The 25,102-nt window shown below is 40.4% G+C and overlaps 1 protein-coding gene across 1 annotated transcript in view; it reads left to right on the forward strand.

Moving 5' to 3' along the window:
* Window positions 1-1,260: 1,260 nt before the first annotated feature.
* LOC148140461 (uncharacterized) overlaps window positions 1,261-25,102 on the forward strand; it is a 29,533-nt gene continuing 5,691 nt past the window's right edge. Inside the window, exons 1-3 of the mRNA XM_087979770.1 lie at window positions 1,261-1,324; window positions 4,854-5,717; window positions 14,150-14,243. Of these exons, the coding sequence (XP_087835896.1) occupies window positions 1,261-1,324; window positions 4,854-5,717; window positions 14,150-14,243 (1,022 nt within the window). The remainder of the gene's footprint in view (window positions 1,325-4,853; window positions 5,718-14,149; window positions 14,244-25,102) is intronic.

The following is a 25,102-nucleotide window of genomic DNA, read 5'->3' on the forward strand; positions in this document are numbered from 1 at the left end:
AAACGAATTTGAATTTTACTGTTATGACAACATTGAACCAATGAGACGATCCAACATTTGGGTTATAAGAAAAGCAGACATTTAGAAAGTTAGTGAGAGAGCGACCAACTGCAATCGTCAGAGTAACTGCTAGCAAAACACTCTCTACAAAAGGTGCCTTTTGATAAGAAACATCTTGCAGCAAAAGTCCAAAGATGATACAGGCAGAATGTGCCCTTTAAAACACACTTAAGGTTTTAATAGCAATTTTCTTCCCAAATGTACTCTTTTGTGCGGTTTCTTCAGGGATTGCATCACCATAATTGAAAGTCTGGCAGTGATCTCTTGTATGCCTAGCATTATTTCAACGGATGCAAGATATTTTCTTAATGTCATTTTATGTTCAGGACTTTCAGATTTATAACTTTTGGCTCCCCAAAACTCGTGCCGCCACCAGCTGTTCTGTCCCTTCTAAATTCTCACATGATCACCTACCACATATTACAGTCTGTGCGAGACATCTTTGGCATCTGCCAAAACTGCTATTTTTTTTGTATCTTTGATAGATCACTTGATACTTAACAAAGAAGAAATAGAGGGGATGTTTCCTCATGTTGGGCAATCTTGAACGAGAGGCCAAAGTTTTAGGATAAGAGGTCAAACTTTAAAATATGGATAAGGAAAATTTCTTCCTGCAGTGGTCATGAATCTATGGAATGTGTTGTGGACGCTGGTACATGGAGTCTTTCCATTAAAATATTAAAATGTCTCTAAATAATGCCATTTTCTTTTTTCACCAGGCATACAAATTAAATGGAAGAAGGGAGTGGTAAGATTTGAAAGTTGGAAATATAGGGCTCATGTATCACAATTGTAGGACAGTTCTCGCTTTGATAGAAGACTTGGGATGAAAATCAACTTTCTCCAGATCCCTGTCAAAGCACAGGTTGATTTATAAGGTGTAAAATTGATGCTTTGTTTCAACCTCATGGACGAACTTACTCTTGGTGCCCGATTAAAATTTGGCTCAGACAAGCCAGTGTCTCATGGCCCTTTCAGAAGGAAGAGTTGTCATGCCTCGGAGGCAATGGTCCTGATCCTCTGGGGATCATCGAACTCACTGTAAATAGTACTGAATGATACGAGACGTTAACTTGTTTGTTAGATGTTGTGTGCTTAATGAGATCTGTTCACCCTCTCACTGGAGGAAGGGTTGTGTATAATTCAAGAATATTTCAAGGTATTTTGCCTCATTTTTACTGTTTCTGCTTTCACCTGAAAATGAGATCACAGGCGCTTCCAATAGAAATTCTCTTTCCCGTTCTTGCAATCCTTGGAATTCCTGGTAAGTGGTTAAAAGCTTTGTTGACTTCTTTTCTTGTTGGCTCTGCTCTGAATTATGCCTCTGCAATTTGGACCTCTACCTCTCAAATGGATCTCCTTGTTTATTGATTAGCCTCTCTGCATTTCCTGACCTCAGTTTGTGTGCTTTGGTCCTGTTCAAGCTGATTGGTTTGGCAAAAACAGCATTCAACCCGAATGAAGGGAATTATAATGAAATGAAATGAGTTCTCTAAAAGGAACTGGGTGGCAAGATTCACAGGAATGACAGCATGCAAGCAGCAGTAGACATTTAATGAGAGAAATCATGACTTGTGTCAATAGTGCATTAGGAAAGATTCTAAGAGAGGAATAGGCCAATCATCCATGGCTAATGAAGTGAAGGAGAGTAGTAAGTTTAAAGATGGAGTATATATGAAGGTAAAAGTCTGAGATAGCTTTGAAGACTGGGATAAATTCAGTACTCAGCAAAGGAGAATTGAAAAGGTAATGATGAATCAAAAAAATGAACTATGACAGCAAACTAACAAGGGGCATAAAAAGTGACTGCCACATGTTCTTTAAACATATGAAAACGAAGGGAGACGCTAAAGTGAACATAGTCATTTATAAAATGAATTGAGGAGATAATTACAACGGACAAGGCAGTGGAATAGTGGGTAAATTAAGATTCTGTATAGGTCTTTACAATGGGAGACACATAAAGATGTCAGGCCACTAATAACAAAGCTTGTGGTGAAATAAATAAGTCACATCTGCATAACTAAAGAATGAGTATTAGACAAATAGCCTTGGTGCTTGTATCTAACAATCTAAAAAGAGGCAGAGATATTAAATGCATTGGCTCCAATTTGCTGAAATCTGTGAATCCTGGAGAAGTACCAGAGGTTTGGTAAACTGACAATGTGACACCAGTGTTTAAAAAGGGAGAGAAGCAAAATTGGGGTAGCTATATCTATTGGTGAAAAAACATTTTAATTAATTATCAAGGAAGCTAAGGCAGAATATTTGAAAAATCCTCATCTCATCAAGCAAAGTTAACACAGTTGGATGAAAGGTAAACCATGCCTGACTCGTATATTGGAACTTTTTGAGGATGCCTCAAGCAGAATAGACAGTGAGGAACCGGTAGATGACTGGTAAATGGACTTATAAAAATTGTTCAACGAGATATCTCATAAGATAGAGCCCATGGCATTGCCTCCATATTGTTATGGATGAAGAATTGGCTAGTGTCCAGGAAACCATGAGTGGGAATAAGGGATTCTTTTCTAGGTTGTTGATCCATGTCCGGCGGTGTCCGACAGTGATCAGTATGAGGACTGAAACTGTTTACAAAATATATTAATAACTTGGAGGAATGAAGTGAATTTAATGTAACCAAATTTGAAGGCAAAAATGAACATAAATGGAATGCAGATTGTGAGAAGGATACAAGCAGTTTAAGGAGAAATGGGTATAATGTGGAAAAATATGGTGTTGTTCACTTTGGAATATAAAACAGAAGAAAACAGTTTTATTCAAAACGGAGAAAAACTTTAGGAGCTGAAACAGAAAGAGACTTGGATACTTGTGCACGAAATAAGTAAATTTCACATGGAGGTAGAGCCAGCAATCACGAAGGCTAATGGAATACTGGCCTTTATTACAATGAAGTTTGAATGTAAGAGTCGGTAAGTGTTACTGCTATTTTACAAGGTGCTAGGGTGACCAGATCTGGACTACTGTGAGCATTTGTGTTCCTGTTATTGAATGAAAGATACCTTTTCATAGGAGGTGGTTCAGAAAAGTTTCACGAGAATAATCCCAGGAGTGAAAAGATTGTTTTATGAGCAAAGGCAATACAGCTTGGGAGTCTAATCACTGGAGTTCAGACGAATGACAGAAGGTCTCATTGAGACATGTAGAATTCTTAAGGGGCTTCACAGGGTAAATGTTAACAGATGTTTCTCCACATTGGAGAGTGCACTGGATGCATAAAATTTCACATGAAAATGGGAGCACCATGGACTTCTAAGAGAAATTGTAGATCCCATACCTGTAAACCTACAAAATCCTGGTTAAGTGCTGTTGTGACATCTTTCTTGTCTGTTCTGTTTTGCATGGTCCAACAGGGAATAGTCTCAGAATAAGGAACATTAATTTCAGACTGAAATGTGGTGCAATTTCTAAGGATTTGGTTTGGGTGAAATATTCTTCAGTGTGTACTACGTGATCTGAACGCCCTGCTTCCCCAGTGTAGGGATTGTACTGTCTCAGTTGGTTGTGAGTGTTTGGAAATCCTTGCTGCCAAGGGGCAATGATCTTGTGCATATTTACAGCTGAGATGGACAGATTCTTGATGGTAGTGCCAAGCATTTAAGACGACTAAAATGCACCTTTTTGGACGGACGTTAGCCATCAAAGACGAATATAGGAACATGTGAATTAGGAACAGGAATACGCCATTTTGCCCCTTGAACCCAATTTACCTATCAGTGTCGTCATGGCTGACATGAATAAGCTCCACTACCCTGACTGCATTCCAAAGACCATGACTCCTCTGTGTATGCAAAACCGACTGAACTTCGTTTTACAAACGCAACGCCCATTACATCAGGGTAAAATGATTCCACATGCCAGCCAGCCTCTGAGAGAATACAAATCTCTTCTGTTTGAAATGGGGAAACTGCCTATTCCTCAACTGTGTCCATTGGTCTTAATCTCCCCTGTCAAGTGGAAACCAGCTCGTGGTGTTCCACTTTATCCAGTCCCCTCCAGATTGCACCTGTTTAAATAAGTGAGAAGGCAACGATCGAGTGGAGGTTCACTAGACTATTAATCCAGAGACCCAGGTAATGTTCTGGAGACCCTGGTTTGAATCCAGCAGATTGTGCAATTTGAACTCAGCACAAATCTGGGAGTAAGACTCTAATGGTGACAGTAAATCAGTGAATATTGTAAGAAAAATCCATCTGGTTCACTAATGTTCCTTATGAAAGAATCTTCCATCCTTACCTGGTCTGGCCTACATGTGACCACAGACCCACAGCAATGGTGTTGACCCTCAACTGCCCTCTGGTTAATTAGGGATGGGTAATAAATGTTGGCTTGGCCAGCGACGTCCTCATTCTATGAATCTTTTTTTTATAAAATGAACTCTCCTCTCATTTATTTAATCGCGATAGGAATTTGACAGATATTTTCTTCACAAAATACCTGCCAAGAAACTGAATCTCATCTGAGCTGCTTCGATAGCAATGATATTTGTTTTCTTGAACTAGGGAAACCTAGTCATACAAAGTGACAACTAATTGTACATAACACTCCTGAAATTCCCTTCTGATTACTTCCATGGCAAAGGCAATGGATTTCAAATAAGATGTCAGTGACTTTTATTACCGTACAAGTCTAGAATTATCAACAGAACTCTATGGTCTTGTGATTCCCACGTCTGGAATCCCAGCCGTTATCTCTGCCGGGCGTTTTGAAACAATCTCATGATCTGGATTCTTTTTCAGCGAACCTGATGACAGTGTTGATTCTTTCCCAAGGGAAGTGCGGCCTTTCCAAAGGAATCACACACTACATGACTGCCATGGCAACAGGAGATCTGATGGTCCTTAGCTTCAATGTGATCGTGAGCCAGATCATCAGGTATCATTTCCCGGGCTCGCTGCTGAGCTACACCCTCGTGTGCCGACTCAGTGCCTTCCTGCAAGGTCTGAGCCTCCAACTCTCCATCTGGTTTACCATCGCCTTCACCTTTGACCGCTTTGTAGCAATTTGCTGCAACAAACTAAAGGTGAGATATTGCACTGAAAGAACAGCCAATGTAGTCATATCCATTGTGAGCGCTCTCAACATCATGGTAAACATTCCCTTGTCTTTTCGCTATGAACCTGCTTACATTCTGAACAATGTACAGTGGGGCTGCCGCACCGTCACTGATTATCTCACTTCACCGGCCTGGGAAGCTCACCGGTGGCTCACCAACATCTCAAACATGTTTCTTCCAATTCCCCTGCTACTGCTGTTGAACTCTCTCACTGCCCGCCACATCCTAGTGGCCAGCAGAGCTCGCCGGGCTCTGAAGAGCAGCAGAGGCGGTGCTGGGGAAATGGGCAGAGACCCCGAGCTGAAGAACAGGAGAACCTCCATTGTTCTGCTCTTCACCATCTCCGGCTGCTTTGTGGTGCTTTCAGCGCCCATCACTGTAATTCATATCTGTGTTGGCGTTACCCACACAGTGTCTTTCCAAGGTTCAAACTCGCTCTATTTAGCAATCAGGGCGACGTTCCTCCTGATGTGCACCAGCTCCTGCACAAATACTTGCATTTACGCACTGACCCAGAGGAGGTTCAGGGAGGAGATGAAGAATGTTCTGAAATGTCCCTCCTCCAAGCTGTGTAAGCCACGTAAATAATTTACATTTACGTGGATGGGGATGGAAGGTGATCTAATGATAACCTCAATAGACCAGCAATGCAGAGGCAAATGCTAATATCCTGTGGACACAGGTTCAAATCCCACCATATAAATAGGTGCATTTTCCATTCAATAAAAAAACTGGCCTCAATGTGACCATGTTACCATTCATAATTGTAAAGCCTGAAAGTTAATTTAAATGATATGAGGAGTGTCCTTTAGAAATGAATTCTGCCATCTTTACTTGCTCCGTGTTACATGTGACATTCGACCCACAACCATTTGGTTGACTCTTCACTGCCGTCTGGGCAATAAATGTCAAACTAGCCAGTGATTTCCATATCCCCGAATGAAAAGAATAATAATAACAATAAAATAATTTATAAGCAAACCACTGAAATCCTGTCATGTCTTTTCTTTGTGAAGTTCTTGGTGCAACAGGTCTCAACGCTTTGGAAGAGTTCACTCAGTTTCTGAGTCACACCTCAGACTTGAACAAGTTTACGTCGGAGAATATGTGTAGGGTCTAAATGTAGTTTTAAGGATCATGGGGTGCAACGGTAGTGTTCTTATCTCTGATTCCGAAGGTCTGGTTTTTGCCCCACCTGTTTCAGAGGTGTATTATATCACATGTGACCAGGTTGGTCTAAGTATCTGTACATGTTGGGCATATAGCATAGAATGTAGAACATAGAACACAGAACAGTACAGCACAGGAACGGACCCTTTGGCCCAGGGTGTTGTGCCAGCAGGATGCCAAATGTAACTAATCCCTTCTGCCTCCCATTAATCCATGTCGCTCTATTCCTTGTATATTCATAAAAAGAGCAAAAATTGGAGTGATTGTGATGATCGGTTCCTGGAGACATTCCTTCCATACTGATTGGTGACTTATCTCCTCATCGCTTGCCCATCCTGTGCAAAGTTATTCATATCCTTGGTATGACTGAGGAACATCGATGTAAACAGTAGGAGGATAGCAGCAGTCGGGTCAGGTGATTAGAACATGCAAATTGAAATGAATTGAAAAACCTGTGAGGCAGTATGCTTAGTGGGGAGAAGGGTGACAAGGTAAGGTTTTGCCACTATTTTAGATCCGGCATTGCATAATACAGTAACAGCAATCTCATCATAAATGATCCCTCTGGAATTAGTGATCATAACACGATTGGATTCCAGATTAAGCGTGAGAATACCCTAACAATTCCAAAACAAGAATCTTAAATTTGAATTCAAGGAAGGCTGATTGTATTGATTTAGAAAGATGCTGAATTACGTTGATTGAGAAATTATCCTGAAGGCAATGGCAGCAAATAAACCTTGGAAAACATTTAAATAAATAAACCCCAAAACAGCAACATGGAAATGTGAGTTAAGTGTGACAGTCCTTGGCATCCAGGCCACATTTTTCTGACTGTGAAATCAACGATCCCAATCTAAATTTGACTAAATTGGATGCGGGGGGGGGGGGACCCTCTGCTAGTTGAAGTCCTACCTGGCAAATAGGAAGGCGGTTCTGGTAGCTGGAAATCGGTCTTCTCAGCTCTCGGATATTTTTGCAGAAATTCCTCGGCATAGTGTCCTTGTCCAGCTATATTTAGCTACATAATTAATGACCTTCTCTGCATCACTAGTGTGGGGATGTTCTCTTATGATTGCACAATGTTCAGTGTCATTCATGACTCTTCTGATAATGAGGCAGTCCATGCCACAAGATCTGGATAGTATTCATCCTGGGTCCGACAAGTAACAAGTAAAATGTTTGCGATACAAATGCCAGGCAATAACCATGTGACCCATAATCGGGGACCATGTCCTCTGACCTTGCGACACAGAGGTCAGAAGACAGGATCAGTCATCATTGGGTTGTATTTTCAGGAAGCATCTGAAAGGGAGGTAGAGATTATGGGAAAACTCAGGACAAAAAATGAAATCAGTTTATTCAATTTCAAACTGAAAGTTAGTGGTCCATATTTTGTTATTATTTCATGCTGGATGTGTCTGATGCTGACATAGTGATTGGGAAAGGTTTAACGGAAAGGGCGGTGGATTCTGCTTGAAAAGTAATTTTCAGAAGGACAGATACCTGGAAAGGAGAGACTTGGCTGCAGCAATGAGAGATTGAACATGGCAATATTTGAAAAGCTTCATCAGACGCAATGTGTGCAAATGGTCCTGCCTCTGTGCTGCAATTTCTACGAAGTTTTGAATGTCGACTAGAAAATATTTAGGTAAATGTCCTGGATCTGAATAAAGTCAAGCATGTCCATTGTCAACGTATGGAAGGAGTAACTGAAATTGATTCACTGGTTGTTTCGCAATCTCAATGGTGGTCAGTTGGCTGGATAACTGGGGCACGTGGCTAACCATGTCAGTTCAATTCTCACAATCAGTTGAGATTAGTATAAAAGACTTCTACTCCTCATTCTGTGTTCTTACCTGAGGTATAGTGACCATCAACTCAAGCTCATATCCAGTTGTCTCTATCTCTCTTTCTCTCTCTCTCTCTCTATCTGTACCAAGACAGTGGCAATATGCTGAATTTGCACTGATTTTAATGGTCCACTTTATCGTGCACTTATTTTGATGGGTTTGAGCTGAAGGTCTTTGACAAGAGGTGTCTTTTTATAGCTGTACTGTTATCTATATATTAGCAAGCGACAATTGCAATAAAGTTAATTGGAAATAAATGAAAAACACTAAACTTCTCAAGATAAGATGTCAAAAGTAGTCAGCATTTAAATGTGGCAGAGTGTAAATGTGGCAGACGGGGTTGTGTCGCTGCCTCTGCCCGAGACGTTCCAGGTTCAAGTTGCTCTTCCCATTCCACATCCTCATGGCAAATGATGGTGGGCTCTGAAGGTGATCAAACAGGTTGATTACTAGTCTGTGCAACCTCGCGATTAATGTCAACAGCAATTGGTCAGAACAGGATCTACTCCTAAGTCAGCGGGAGTCTCAGCTACCATTTGCCATTGCTCCACTGAACAACAAGCCTGGGCAAATTTATACAACGAAGAACAGAAATTGCTGGAGATATTCAGAACTGTTCTGTCCCAATAGTCAATCAGACTTGCAACCTCCACTCTGCTTCTCTCTCTTTGTCCACAAATCCTGAGGTTCTCCACCAGTTTCTGTTTTTGGTTAGATTACCAACGTCCACAGTTATGTAGTTTTATAATTTGTATAAGTTCATGTTGTCACAGCTACTGGGACTCACTGACCAAAAGCAACATATGATGACATGAATTCTAGTTTACAGAAAAAATGTGGAGACAATAAGAGCAATTGTGTTTTTGCAATTTCGATGTAACTGAAATACAAAGGAAAACTGAATCCCAACATTAACTTGGTGGATGTTCAGACCAGGAGCACTAGGAGCAGGATTATGGTATGTATCTCCTCTAGACTGCTCTGCGTTGTGTTAGAATCACGGATGATTTCACCTCAACCTTTACTCCACTTTCCATCCCACTTCCATCACCTTTCAATCCATGATTGATTAAAACCCTGTCCATTTCTTCCTTAAACGTGCTCAATGTTCTGGAAGTTTCTAGGGTCGTGGATTCAATGATTGTTGATCCATTGAGAGACATAATTTCACCTCATCTCTCTTTTCAATCTGCTTCTGCCTTGTCCTACAAAGATGAGCCATCATGGTAGATAATGCCAATGTGAAGAAATATCCTCTCTATGCCTTTGTTGTCAACTTCCTCTGTCAACTTATACTGCTCAACAAGATCCGCTCTTATTATTTCTCAGATCCGGAGAGGATAGTCAGAAGCTGCTCAATCAATCTCCTGAAATCAATCCAGTGGACCTGCTCTAAACTACCTCAAATGCAAATACATCTGTCCTCTGGTAAGTGGCTCATAACTACTCCATTCTCCAGGTCCGGTCTCACCAATGCCTTCTGCAGTGGCAGCAACAATTCTCTACTTTATACCCTACTCTTTTCTCTGCAAATGCCAAACTTGCATTTGCTTTCCTTGTTACAGCAAGGAGAGATGCCATGAAGAGGCCCTGTCTGTATGCCGTTGAGCTACAGTGAGCTTCAACATCTCTTTACTTTCCAACAGTCTTACACGTCTTTCCCTTATTCTGCAACTGTATCATTTGGGTCAGCCAGGAGAAATATTCTTTCTGTTGCAGTCCGACTGAGCCTTTTCAGAATTTTGCGAAGTTTCAAAGAAATCACATCTCATTTTTATAAACTTGTCTCCATCATCGCAGACTATTATCACTATCTCAGGGATTCGCCTCTGGAACCTATTTGTACCCTGCCTATATAAGATTTGTTCTTTCTTTTGTAAGAAGATCAAGATGGCACACAATATTCTAAGAGATCTCACCAACGTTCTATACATTTGACGCATGTCTTCCTTATAACGACACAGTAATCATCATCCGTTAATGAGCAACAAACCATTTACCTTTCTGATTACTAGTGGTGCCTGCATGCCTGCTTTCATTTACACACAAGCATGGAAACCTAGATCTCTTTGGATCACAGAACTTTCTAATGTGATGGCCATTCAATAAATATTTCACTCCTAATTTACTCATAATAAAGTAGATAAACTTACACTTATTCAAATGATATTTTACTGGAAAGTTCTTACCTACTCACCCAACCTAGAGAATTCCTTTTACACCCTCTTTGCATTATCCTGAGAGGACACATTTCCACCCAGTTTTCTGTTATCCAGATACTTGTAAATATTAGATATGTTTCTCACTGCTAAATCATAGATGATGAACATCTGTGTTGCAGTCACTGTTCCTTGCGATACCCAGCTAGTCAGAGACTGCCAATCTGGAGAATAGCCCATATAATTCTACTCTCTGTTTCCTTTCAGCTCACCAATCCTCATTCAAACATGATCTCTAATTTTGTTTAATGCCTTCATCTGAGGGAACTTATAAAATGCTTTCGTAAAATGTATACTTCATTGGACTTTTTTTAAAAAATCTATTCACCGATGTGGGCATGACTGGATAGGCCAGCATTAATTGGCCATTGCAAATTACACGGGGCAATTTAGAATCAACCAGATCTGGAGGCACGTGTAAGCCAGACCATGTAAGCATAACAACCTCCTTCCCGAAAGGAAGTGAACCAGATGGGTTTTTCCAACAAATAATAATGGTCTTCAGAAGACCCTTAATTGCAGCCTTTTTTTCTAACAAAAATTAGTTTAAAATTCCACCACAGTTGTAACAGTAATTGAACTGGGTGTCCCCTGAGCATTACCGTCGTCTCCAGATATATAATCCAGCAACAACACCATTCGGTCGCCCCTGCATCATCTCCATTATCTACTCCGCTACCAAACTCATCAAATCGGTCAAAAGTTTGTAAGAAGTTATTTCCATTTCATAGATCTACCGTGACTCAGCCCAATCAGATCATTATTTTCGAGCTGTGTAGTTACTGTACTATTTAGAATATATTCCAGGATTTTCCCTACTATTCATATGACACTAACAGGTTTGGAGTTCTGACTTTTCCTTCTCGATTCTGTTTACTCAATGAGGCCATATGTGCGATATTGCCAATCTGTAAGTAACATTCCAGAAATCATGGAAGTTGAGCACTGAGTCCAGAATCTTGCCTCCTCCTCCTAAACTCTGGTATGCAATTAGTAGGTGTCAGAGGTTTCTCAATCTTCAGTCCTACTAATTTGCCCAGCACTTGTTTGAGTTGATGCCAATTGCTTCCAGTTTCTCATTCGAATTGATCTTTGTGATTTCTCTGAGACTTCTTGTATCCTTTTCTAAGCAGCCACACATAAAATAATTACTTCGAATCACTGTCATTTCTCTATTCCCGTGAAAGATACTCCTTTCTCCAACTATACTTGACGTATATTCATCTATGCTAATTGTTCCCTTCCTACATACATATAGAAACTTTCTGACTATATGTATCAATAATCTACTTTTCGTTTTCTTTGCTTCCTTTGAAGTCTTTTGCTCAATTCTGAAATGCATCTAAACCTCCGGCAAACTTCTTTTGACCGGTTTTTGACCTTTTGATACATTGCAAATTTGACTTAACTAAAACCAAAACTGCTGACGAAAGTCAACAGGTCTAACTGCAACTTTAAACAGAGAAATAGTTTTAACGTTTTCAGTTTAATCCTACTTTCCTTCACAGCTATGGCTACCTTAATTTCCCTCTTCCGCTTTTGTATCTTAAAGGAATGCATTTTTGCTCAAAGCCATACATTACTGATTTAAAAAGCAGACGCTGCCAGGTATCATTTCAGCACTTAATTCAACTCATAAATGGTCATTCTTGTAAAAATTGCATTTCACTACAAGATTAGAATTAGCTCTTTCTCATTGCATAACGAGAGGTGTAAATTTCTATATTAACCTCTCTTTTCGCTGTGCCCTCAAACAATTGCTCCAGACTGCCATCTCATGCACATTCTAGAAAGCAAGTTGTTAATGTCGTGGCAAAGTAGTCCGGTTAGTAACACACTCCCATATTAATGTTCTGGGGTCAGGAATTCAAATCCCAGCATGACGGGTGTTGTCATTTGAATTCAATAAATATCTAACCTAATATCACCCCTGTTGTCATTTCTAAAACTTGAAAAATCTATCTGGTTCACTGACGTCGTTTAGGTATCTAGTATAACACCGGTGTGACTCCAGACTGACAGCAATATGGCTGACTTTGAAATAGTTCCAAAAACCAGTCACTGAACTGGATCTCCATGAATTCCCTCGCATCTACCTTGGTGTCAGTCAAAATTTTTAATTTAAGTACTTCAGCAAATACCTCTCCAGGTGGTTCGTCTCATCACATAGCACAAGTCACACAATCGTCAGAAATGTTGTCTTGACGGAAAGCTCAAGAAATGTGTCTCTGACAGTAAAAAAAAATCATCTTCACAGAATGGAAAAAAAAACTCATTTCGCTCTTCTTTCGAACTCAGTGTGCCTTAAATATTACTAATATTTTATGAACAATCATCACAGGCTCATAGCAAGTCTTCCTCTTTACGTGAAGCAAGATAATACCATAGGCATTGGAGCAGAAATTAGTCCATTCAGCCCATCAAGACTCCTCTGCCATTCAATCGTGGCTGATAGGTTTCTCATCCCCATTCTCCTGCCTTCTCGCTGTAAATGTTAATCCTTTGTCAATCTGGAACCATACTACATCAGTCTTAATTAGATTCAATGACCTGGCCCTTCTTCGCAGTGAATTCCATGAGTTCACCACTCTCTGGTTGAATACGTTTCTCCTTATCTCCATTCTAAAAGATCTTCCCTTTACTCTAAGTCTGTGCCCTCGGGTCGTCGTCTCTCCTACCACAGAAACATTTTCCCAAGATCCACTCTGTACAAGCTATTTAGTGTTCTGTAAGTTTCAATTGGATCTCCACTCATCCTTCTACACTCCATCGAGTATAGACCCAGTGTCCTCAAACTTTCTGCATATGTTAAGCTTTTCACTCCTGTGACTATTCTCATGAAACTCCTCTGAACATGTTCCAGGGCCAGTACATTCTTCCTGAGATATGAGGCCTAAAACTGCACACAGTATCTCTAAGTGTGTCCTGACCAGAGCCTTATCGAGCTTCAGAAGTACATCCATGCCTTTATATTCAAGTCCTCTGAAAATAAGTGTCATCATTGCATTTGTCTTCCCAACTATTGATTCAACCTGCAAGTTTACCTTGGTAGAATCCCGGACGAGAACTCCCAAATCTCTTTGCACTTCAGACTTTTGAACTTTCTCCCCGTTTAGAAAATACTGCATGCATCTGCTCTTCCGAACAAAGTGCACGACCTCACACTTTCAAAGCTCAGCCAAAGTGTAGCCAGAACTACACTGAGTCACTTCAAATGAGCATATTTACCAAATAAAGATTCATTCATATTCACATGGCCATGACTGTAGATGAATTTGGAAGTAGTGTTTAGTGTTGAAGGAATACCAATTTAGGTGGAGAAAGCAGGAACAGGATGCTGATGTCAATGAGCAACCATTATCATGTTAACGCTAGAAGCGGCTCAAATGACTTACCCCAATAGGTATTGTCTGGTCATAGGTAATTGCCCCTCGAAAGAAAAGTTCGATGTGGCACGCTGCTGTTGCTCTTGCTGTTAATTAATGCGCAGGGCACCAGCCTACGTTTCAATTCTGCTTTGGCAGTGCTTCAAGAGCGAAGATGACTTGCTTCCATTGTGGTTTCATTGATTCTGAGAGGAGTGATGATGCTGCTACTTGTACAAGATTACGTTGGCCTTGGGTTTCTTTCAAGGAGGGCCAATTTGATCATAGCTAACAGATACTGACTCAGGAAAATGGCTTTCAAATTTTAAAAACATTGTGCAATGAAAGGGGAGTGGGCACTTCCCCCAGCTGAGTTTTTCTGTGGTTTGATTTCTTTTTTGGCAGTCTCGCTATTCACTGAAAGCAGTGTGCCAGTTGTGAAGCCGCTCGACCCAAAGAACCAGGTCCATGCTGAACGTGTTTCTCTGAATTTTCTCCTGTAAGACCCTGTGTTTGATTTTACCTCTAGTGCCATGAGGTGTTTGTGGAGATTTTTGCAAGTTTGGACAATTTGTTGGGTCTTCGGGTAGAGTAGGTTAGTAGGTATCCTGTCCTCTTTTGTTTGTGTTTCATTCAATCATCTTGTAAGTAAATTCTGTATTACTTAAAATTAAGTGATTTGACCAACAGCATCTCTTTTGGAATATCCAGTGTCCACGTGCTTAAAACAACTGTGAAAGCCAGTGTCTGGGATACATTCTTGAAATGTTTTGTGGGGTTCGGGCCTGGTGAATAACAGAGGTCTGCACAATGTGTCTATTCTGCCACATGTGGGAGAATGCCTGCTGAAAATACAAAGCCCAAACGCTGAAAATGACTGCAGAAAATACCTGACTGCTCTCAAGCAGTGTCTGTTGAGATAGAAACAGTGTCAACATTGAAGATGGCTGCAGAAAGACTCGCCGCCTCTCCCAGACAACACGCACAGTTCTCAAGCAGCGTTACACACGAAAAGTTGATTTCTCTAATTCCTGATGCTGCCTACCTTGCTGTGTTGTCCTAGCCTCCTGCAAAGTCTACGAAGGATTCACTGATTGCAAGTGAGCATTGGAGGTTGCAATTCCCACTGTCCAATGCAGCTGGGAAGCAGCTCTATGCCAAGGTATGGGGAGTCCACATCCTCTTAGGAGGCCGGAATAATGCTTTTGAGAATTTCCCACGTTGTTTTTCAGGCTGAGCTCGTTCCCTGCCCCGTCCACCAACTGAGGTGGACTGCGCATGCACAGATCTGAAAGGTGAAAGCAATTGGTCACTGCAAGAGGTAGCACAGTGACCAAACATGATTTCACGATGTCATAGAACAGTCTGGAGGTCCTCCCCATATTGTCACACAGATAGATGGTATACATGAGGCTCATACGGTAGACAGATGGGCACATGAGGCTCACACAGTAGTCAAGTTTTAGAGAAATAGGACAGGAATGTCTTGCTGCAATCGGTTAGGGCCTTGGTAAGACCACACCTGTACCATTAAATGCAGTTTTGGCATCATCATCTGATGAAAAAGTGATTTGGTGTTGGAGCGACTATGACGCAGATTTATCTGATTCACTCCTGGGATGGCAAGACTAAACTATGAAGACAGAACGGATCATTTAGGATTATATTTACTGGGACCAAAAAAAAAATGCTGGAAAAGCTCAGCAGGTCTGGCAGCATCTGTAAGGAGAGAAAACAGCTGACGTTTCGCGTCTAACTGACCCTTTGTCACAGCTTTGTCAATTTGCTTTTATATTTACTGGGGTTGAGAGGAATGAGTGAAGATCTTCTATCTACAAAATTCCAAGAAACTGTACACAAAATGATGAAATTCGAAGAGGACTATTCAGGGCAAGAATGAGAAGGATGTTCTAAGGACTGGGAAGTCCAGAAGCAGAGGTCACAGTCTTAGGACACATAATCGTTTTTTCAGACTGACATAAGGAGAAATTTCTTCACCAAAGAAGGATTGAGCCTCTTGACTCCCTGCTACAGGAAGAGGTTGAGGCGAAAACATTGAATGCTTTCAAAAAGGAATTTTTTTGGACTAAAGGGATCAAAGGGTTTTGGAAGAAAGCAGGAAAGGGATACTGACGAATTCTGACTCAGAATAATTTCAGTTTTAAACTCGTGAACAGCGGTATTATCAAATGTATTGTTATGAATGACACAGAATAACTTAAAAGTACTGAACTTACTCAATGAAACAATGTGAAATGTAAACAAAATCACGCGTTTACATTTTTTTTTCTCATAATCAAACCGAATATAACACGAATTCACATGGAAATCCTGGTCAACGTAATTGCGTTTACACATTGAAGAAAAGGTACAATGACTTATGTAACGCTTTTGCTGTGCAGTCCACTCAGCATTCGGAGCGCAGCAACTAGCGATAAAATCTCCCACAGCTCTAAACTACCTCGAGGAGAATTCTAGACATTCTTTGGACGACGAAGACGCCAATTCCCATCTTACAGCAGCTCCCAAATAAGCAAAGTTCCATCAGTTCAGACTTTTCCAAAATAATGGACTGCTGGTGGAAACTCTTCAGAAAACTGTTCAAGAGAAAATTAATGGCGTGGCTCAATCAGCGTCACCTTTAACAGTAACAGTAAATTGTAGGCTGGTAATTATCAACCAATTCCTGTAAAGTAAATGAATCTGTCGCGCTCACCTTATTTCTCTTCATCTCCTTTTCCTCTCCGTCTTCCCGGGGACCTCCACGTGACTCCGTCCAACGTTATTGAACCACTCCAAGCCCGTGCCGTCCAACGTCCAATGGTTTTTTTTCTATCATTTCAGGTGCTCTTCATTTGAAAAATAAAGAAAATCGTATCTGTTGGAAGTAAAGAATCAAGGTCTTTATTCTTCTGAATACCTTTATTAATAGTTGAGGAAGGGTATGAAATGCGGAACAATTATGGTTTTAATACCCATTTCATTTCTAGCTGCGCTGATTTCTGAGCATTCCTTAGACATTTCAGCATTACAATAGATGTCCCACTGAAAATCCAAAAATGAGATTTTGTGTGCCTAGCACCATTTCAACGGAGACACGTTATTTTCTTCATATCATTTTAAGATCAGGAACTTCATGACCTTTGCCTCCTCCCATTTGCTTGAGAAATGTCGTTCTAACCCCACGCATGCTGTCCTTCCAATCTCCTTTTGAAATGCCCACATGACTAATTCCCCATATCAGACATCATAGGTTTCTGCCAAAACTCCAGCATCTTGGGTCTTTGAGTCTTGACTTGAAACTTGACAAAATCGACATATGAGGATCTTCCCTCACGTGGGGAAATCTAGGTGCAGAGGTAACTACTTTAGGATTAGTGGTAGCAAGTTTAAAACAGAGATCAGGAGAAATTTCTTCCTGCAACTGTCATGAATCTATGTAATGTGTGGTGGATGCTGGAGTATTGCGTAAATTTAAGAATGAGTTCGACAGATTGTTATTTAGTAATAGATGAAGCGGTTCTAGTTTTCCTAGTCCCTGAGACGTAATGCAAAATCCTGTGACATGTTGACGTGAATATATTTCATCAGAAGTGAAAGTGAATTGCAGCACTGTAGTGGCTCCTTTCATAAATTTATTCAATAAAGAAAAAATGCATTGAATGAACACAGAAATGTTAGAGGACCTACTTTTTCTTTTGGAGAGATCTTGTGGGAAATGAGGTGAAGTTTTGTTTTATCTTTAAGACTTGAGCTGCATTGCATAAAAATCATTCATTTCGTTGACGGAATATTATAATATAAACTTTGTTTTAAGTCAATTTTGCTTTGATATTGTGAGTTAAGATCGCTTAGTCAAAACAGACTTGACAGTAAAATGTGTCAACCCTTCTAGTTTATAAAGGTATAGTGTATATGTTATCGCTACTGTTGATGATTACCGTAGAAATCAAACGTTTAAAACGTTTCTGACAGAAAATGAAAATGCTTGATAATATTTTTTACTAAATGCAATAACTAAAAGGAGAAAGAAGAGCATAAGATTAGAAAGGTGTAACTGAGGGTTCGCGTGGTACATTTGTCTGGGCTAGAAGGCCTGGATTCAAGTCTCACTATCTCCAGTGCCGTATCTTATCACAGGTCGTCTTAAAAGTCCGATGTTTGATGATTCGCAACGACCTCTTGGACTAACCTACTCTCCATACCTGGTCAAAGTTGAGATGAGGCAATCACTTCTCGAGTGGCGTCGAGAAGTAAGAGCTGTGGAGCCTGAAAGACACTGGTCCGAATCCTCGGGGATCACACAGTTCACTATGAATGGTACTCAATTAAGGGAGTATTAACTTGTTTGTTAGAAATGGTATGTTTCATGAGATCTGTTTACTGTTTCATTGGATGATTAGCTTATGCATAGATTGAGGGTGTTTCAGTGCATTAACGAATTTGGACTTTTTCTGCTTTCACCTGAAAATGCGACAATAGGCGTTTCCAATAGAAATTCTCTTTCCTGTTCTTGCAATCTTTGGAATTACAGGTAAGTGATTAGAAACCGCGGTGACACTTTTCTTCCCTGTTCTGTTTCAAATTGAATACAGTATTTGCAATTTGAAACGATATACATCGAACGGAACACCTTCTTTCTGCTGAGTTTTGCTTTCTTTTAATTACCATTAATCTCAGTTTGAGTGCAATTAGTCCTGTCTCAGCTGACTGAATTGGAAACAACTGTGTTCGACCTAACAAAAGAAAATGGCAGAGGAACTAAACAACTATTTTCCGCCAATTTTGACGGCGGATGATACTTTGAATATCCCATTAAAATGCAGAATCGTGTAGAGGAAGCTAGTCAGATGACCATCAGTAAAAAAAAGGAGTATTGGACGAACTGATGTGTCCAAAGGCAAATACCGTTCCTGCTCTGATGAATTGCAACCTTAGATCCTGAAAGACGTAGGTGTAGAAATAATGTATGTGGTCTTACTATTGTGGCGAAATAGCACAGGCTTGAAACACTGTCAATGTAATACTCCAAGTCAAAAGGAAGGAAGGCAAAATGCAGGGAGGTATATGTATTGAAAATCTATCGGAAACAGTTATTTACTTTTGGATAGCAGAATATTTGGATAATTTTCATCTCATCGAGTGGACTTTTGCAGATTACAGCAAAAAAGTATTGAAAGGCAAATTTCGAGAGTGGTACAAACGATTTATAGAAATATGTTGTCAGATTAAATAATTGGCCAAAATAAATGCAAATGGAGTATAATGTGGGAAAATGTCAAGTTGATCATTTTGGAAAGTAGAATAATACAACAGGGTTTTATTGAAATGGAGAAACGCTGCAGAAAGATGTTACACAAAATTACTTGGGGACTCATTATGGACAAAATCCAGAAACATAGCACACAGGCACAGGCAGTAATGAAATTCTGGCTTCTTATAGCAAGAGGGTTGGAGTACAAGGGTAGGGACGTCTTACTGCAAGTTACAACCAGCTCGTGAGAATAGAGCTGCAATATTGTGAGCAGTTTTGGTCCAGTAAAAAAGAAAAGAAAAATTTCATAGGATGCAACTCACACGAGGATAATTACGATGATCATATGTATGTAAAGACGGACTTCTGGTCAAAAATTCAACAGTTTGGAGTCTGCTCACTAGAGTTAAGAAGAATGAATAGTGATCCAATTGAGACATACTGGATTCATAAGCACCTTGACAGGGTAAATGCTGAGAGGATGTTCCCCTCATGGGAGAGTGCTTTTGCTGTTTCTGTTTTCAACCAAAAATGGGATCACAAGCACTTGGAACAGAAATTCGCAATCCCACTTTTGCAATCCTTAAAATTAGTGATCAGTGGCTAACAGTTATTCTGCCTGGAAATCAAGCCTTCCACTCCCTTGTGATCTAAGTCTGTCTAACTCAATCTTATACGCCCAGCCCCCATTACCGTCGAAGAACAGGATTCCACCCTCTAACTACTCTCTAAGAGAACAGTTAATTACTTATGCCTATTTTGAAGAAGGTAACAATTTATTCTGATACCGTGTCCCCTCGTCTTAATCACTATAATCAAGAGAGGAAATGTCTCCTTTTGTGTTCCACTTTATCTAGCCCCCCCCCCACACAATATTCTAAGAGATCTCACCAACGTTCTATACATTTGACACATGTCTTCCTTATAACTGCACAGTAATCACCATCCGTTAATGAGCAACAAACCATTTACCTTTCTGATTACTAGTGGTGCCTGCATGCCTGCTTTCATTTACACACAAGCATGGAAACCTAGATCTCTTTGGATCACAGAACTTTCTAATGTGATGGCCATTTAATAAATATTTCACTCCTAATTTACTCATAATAAAGTAGATAAACTTACACTTATTCAAATGATATTTTACTGGAAAGCTCTTACCTACTCACCCAACCTAGAGAATTCCTTTTACACCCTCTTTGCATTATCCTGAGAGGACACATTTCCACCCAGTCTTCTGTTATCCAGATACTTGTAAATATTAGATATGTTTCTCACTGCTAAATCATAGATGATGAACATCTGTGTTGCAGTCACTGTTCCTTGCGATACCCAGCTAGTCAGAGACTGCCAATCTGGAGAATAGCCCATATAATTCTACTCTCTGTTTCCTTTCAGCTCACCAATCCTCATTCAAACATGATCTCTAATTTTGTTTAATGCCTTCATCTGAGGGAACTTATAAAATGCTTTCGTAAAATGTATACTTCATTGGACTTTTTTTAAAAAATCTATTCACCGATGTGGGCATGACTGGATAGGCCAGCATTAATTGGCCATTGCAAATTACACGGGGCAATTTAGAATCAACCAGATCTGGAGGCACGTGTAAGCCAGACCATGTAAGCATAACAACCTCCTTCCCGAAAGGAAGTGAACCAGATGGGTTTTTCCAACAAATAATAATGGTCTTCAGAAGACCCTTAATTGCAGCCTTTTTTTCTAACAAAAATTAGTTAAAAATTCCACCACAGTTGTAACAGTAATTGAACTGGGTGTCCCCTGAGCATTACCGTCGTCTCCAGATATATAATCCAGCAACAACACCATTCGGTCGCCCCTGCATCATCTCCATTATCTACTCCGCTACCAAACTCATCAAATCGGTCAAAAGTTTGTAAGAAGTTATTTCCATTTCATAGATCTACCGTCACTCAGCCCAATCAGATCATTATTTTCGAGCTGTGTAGTTACTGTACTATTTAGAATATATTCCAGGATTTTCCCTACTACTCATATGACACTAACAGGTTTGGAGTTCTGACTTTTCCTTCTCGATTCTGTTTCATCAATGAGGCCATATGTGCGATATTGCCAATCTGTAAGTAACATTCCAGAAATCATGGAAGTTGAGCACTGAGTCCAGAATCTTGCCTCCTCCTTCTTAACTCTGGTATGCAATTAGTAGGTGTCAGAGGTTTCTCAATCTTCAGTCCTACTAATTTGCCCAGCACTTGTTTGAGTTGATGCCAATTGCTTCCAGTTTCTCATTCGAATTGACCTTTGTGATTTCTCTGAGATTTCTTGTATCCTTTTCTAAGCAGCCACACATAAAATAATTACTTCGAACTGTCATTTCTCTATCCCCGTGAAAGATACTCCTTTCTCCAACTATACTTGACGTATATTCATCTATGCTAATTGTTCCTTTCCTACATACATATAGAAACTTTCTGACTATATATATCAATAATCTACTTTTCGTTTTCTTTGCTTCCTTTGAAGTCTTTTGCTCAATTCTAAAATGCATCTAAACCTCCGGCAAACTTCTTTTGACCGGTTTTTGACCTTTTGATACATTGCAAATTTGACTTAACTAAAACCAAAACTGCTGACGAAAGTCAACAGGTCTGACTGCAACTTTAAACAGAGAAATAGTTTTAACGTTTTCAGTTTAATCATACTTTCCTTCACAGCTATGGCTACCTTAATTTCCCTCTTCCGCTTTTGTATCTTAAAGGAATGCATTTTTGCTCAAAGCCATACATTACTGATTTAAAAAGCAGACGCTGCCAGGTATCATTTCAGCACTTAATTCAACTCATAAATGGTCATTCTTGTAAAAATTGCATTTCACTACAAGATTAGAATTAGCTCTTTCTCATTGCATAACGAGAGGTGTAAATTTCTATATTAACCTCTCTTTTCGCTGTGCCCTCAAACAATTGCTCCAGACTGCCATCTCATGCACATTCTAGAAAGCAAGTTGTTAATGTCGTGGCAAAGTAGTCCGGTTAGTAACACACTCCCATATTAATGTTCTGGGGTCAGGAATTCAAATCCCAGCATGACGGGTGTTGTCATTTGAATTCAATAAATATCTAACCTAATATCACCCCTGTTGTCATTTCCAAAACTTGAAAAATCTATCTGGTTCACTGACGTCGTTTAGGTATCTAGTATAACACCGGTGTGACTCCAGACTGACAGCAATATGGCTGACTTTGAAATAGTTCCAAAAACCAGTCACTGAACTGGATCTCCATGAATTCCCTCGCATCTACCTTGGTGTCAGTCAAAATTTTTAATTTAAGTACTTCAGCAAATACCTCTCCAGGTGGTTCGTCTCATCACATAGCACAAGTCACACAATCGTCAGAAATGTTGTCTTGACGGAAAGCTCAAGAAATGTGTCTCTGACAGTAAAAAAAAATCATCTTCACAGAATGGAAAAAAAAACTCATTTCGCTCTTCTTTTGAACTCAGTGTGCCTTAAATATTACTAATATTTTATGAACAATCATCACAGGCTCATAGCAAGTCTTCCTCTTTACGTGAAGCAGGATAATACCATAGGCATTGGAGCAGAAATTAGTCCATTCAGCCCATCAAGACTCCTCTGCCATTCAATCGTGGCTGATAGGTTTCTCATCCCCATTCTCCTGCCTTCTCGCTGTAAATGTTAATCCTTTGTCAATCTGGAACCATACTACATCAGTCTTAATTAGATTCAATGACCTGGCCCTTCTTCGCAGTGAATTCCATGAGTTCACCACTCTCTGGTTGAAAACGTTTCTCCTTATCTCCATTCTAAAAGATCTTCCCTTTACTCTAAGTCTGTGCCCTCAGGTCGTCGTCTCTCCTACCACAGAAACATTTTCCCAAGATCCACTCTGTACAAGCTATTTAGTGTTCTGTAAGTTTCAATTGGATCTCCACTCATCCTTCTACACTCCATCGAGTATAGACCCAGTGTCCTCAAACTTTCTGCATATGTTAAGCTTTTCATTCCTGTGACTATTCTCATGAAACTCCTCTGAACATGTTCCAGGACCAGTACATTCTTCCTGAGATATGAGGCCTAAAACTGCACACAGTATCTCTAAGTGTGTCCTGACCAGAGCCTTATCGAGCTTCAGAAGTACATCCATGCCTTTATATTCAAGTCCTCTGAAAATAAGTGTCATCATTGCATTTGTCTTCCCAGCTATTGATTCAACCTGCAAGTTTATCTTGGTAGAATCCCGGACGAGAACTCCCAAATCTCTTTGCACTTCAGACTTTTGAACTTTCTCCCCGTTTAGAAAATACTGCATGCATCTGCTCTTCCGAACAAAGTGCACGACCTCACACTTTCAAAGCTCAGCCAAAGTGTAGCCAGAACTACACTGAGTCACTTCAAATGAGCATATTTACCAAATAAATATTCATTCATATTCACATGGCCATGACTGTAGATGAATTTGGAAGTAGTGTTTAGTGTTGAAGGAAAACAAATTTGGGTGGAGAAAGCAGGAACAGGATGCTGATGTCAATGAGCAGCCATTATCATGTTAACGCAAGAAGCGGCTCAAATGACTTACCCCAATAGGTATTGTCTGGTCATAGATAATTGCCCCTCGAAAGAAAAGTTTGATGTGGCACGCTGCTGTTGCTCTTGCTGTTAATTAATGCGCAGGGCACCAGCCTACGTTTCAATTCTGCTTTGGCAGTGCTTCAAGAGCGAAGATGACTTGCTTCCATTGTGGTTTCATTGATTCTGAGAGGAGTGATGATGCTGCTACTTGTACAAGATTATGTTGGCCTTGGGTTTCTTTCAAGGAGGGCCAATTTGATCATAGCTAACAGATACTGACTCAGGAAAATGGCTTTCAAATTTTAAAAATATTGTGCAATGAAAGGGGAGTGGGCACTTCCCCAGCTGAGTTTTTCTGTGGTTTGATTTCTTTTTTTGGCAGTCTCGCTATTCACTGAAAGCAGTGTGCCAGTTGTGAAGCCGCTCGACCCAAAGAACCAGGTCCATGCTGAACCTGTTTCTCTGAATTTTCTCCTGTAAGACCCTGTGTTTGATTTTACCTCTAGTGCCATGAGGTGTTTGTGGAGATTTTTGCAAGTTTGGCCAATTTGTTGGGTCTTCGGGTAGAGTAGGTTAGTAGGTATCCTGTCCTCTTTTGTTTGTGTTTCATTCAATCATCTTGTAAGTAAATTCTGTATTACTTAAAATTAAGTGATTTGACCAACAGCATCTCTTTTGGAATATCCAGTGTCCACGTGCTTAAAACAACTGTGAAAGCCAGTGTCTGGGATACATTCTTGAAATGTTTTGTGGGGTTCGGGCCTGGTGAATAACAGAGGTCTGCACAATGTGTCTATTCTGCCACATGTGGGAGAATGCCTGCTGAAAATACAAAGCCCAAACGCTGAAAATGACTGCAGAAAATACCTGACTGCTCTCAAGCAGTGTCTGTTGAGATAGAAACAGTGTCAACATTGAAGATGGCTGCAGAAAGACTCGCCGCCTCTCCCAGACAACACGCACAGTTCTCAAGCAGCGTTACACACGAAAAGTTGATTTCTCTAATTCCTGATGCTGCCTACCTTGCTGTGTTGTCATAGCCTCCTGCAAAGTCTACGAAGGATTCACTGATTGCAAGTGAGCATTGGAGGTTGCAATTCCCACTGTCCAATGCAGCTGGGAAGCAGCTCTATGCCAAGGTACGGGGAGTCCACATCCTCTTAGGAGGCCGGAATAATGCTTTTGAGAATTTCCCACGTTGTTTTTCAGGCTGAGCTCGTTCCCTGCCCCGTCCACCAACTGAGGTGGACTGCGCATGCACAGATCTGAAAGGTGAAAGCAATTGGTCACTGCAAGAGGTAGCACAGTGACCAAACATGATTTCACGATGTCATAGAACAGTCTGGAGGTCCTCCCCATATTGTCACACAGATAGATGATATACATGAGGCTCATACGGTAGACAGATGGGCACATGAGGCTCACACAGTAGTCAAGTTTTAGAGAAATAGGACAGGAATGTCTTGCTGCAATCGGTTAGGGCCTTGGTAAGACCACACCTGTACCATTAAATGCAGTTTTGGCATCA

This window comes from Chiloscyllium plagiosum, unplaced genomic scaffold, assembly GCF_037043375.1.
Source record: "Chiloscyllium plagiosum isolate Xiang-an unplaced genomic scaffold, Cpla_swu_hap1 HiC_scaffold_35, whole genome shotgun sequence".
Classification (NCBI taxonomy): Eukaryota; Metazoa; Chordata; class Chondrichthyes; order Orectolobiformes; family Hemiscylliidae; genus Chiloscyllium; species Chiloscyllium plagiosum.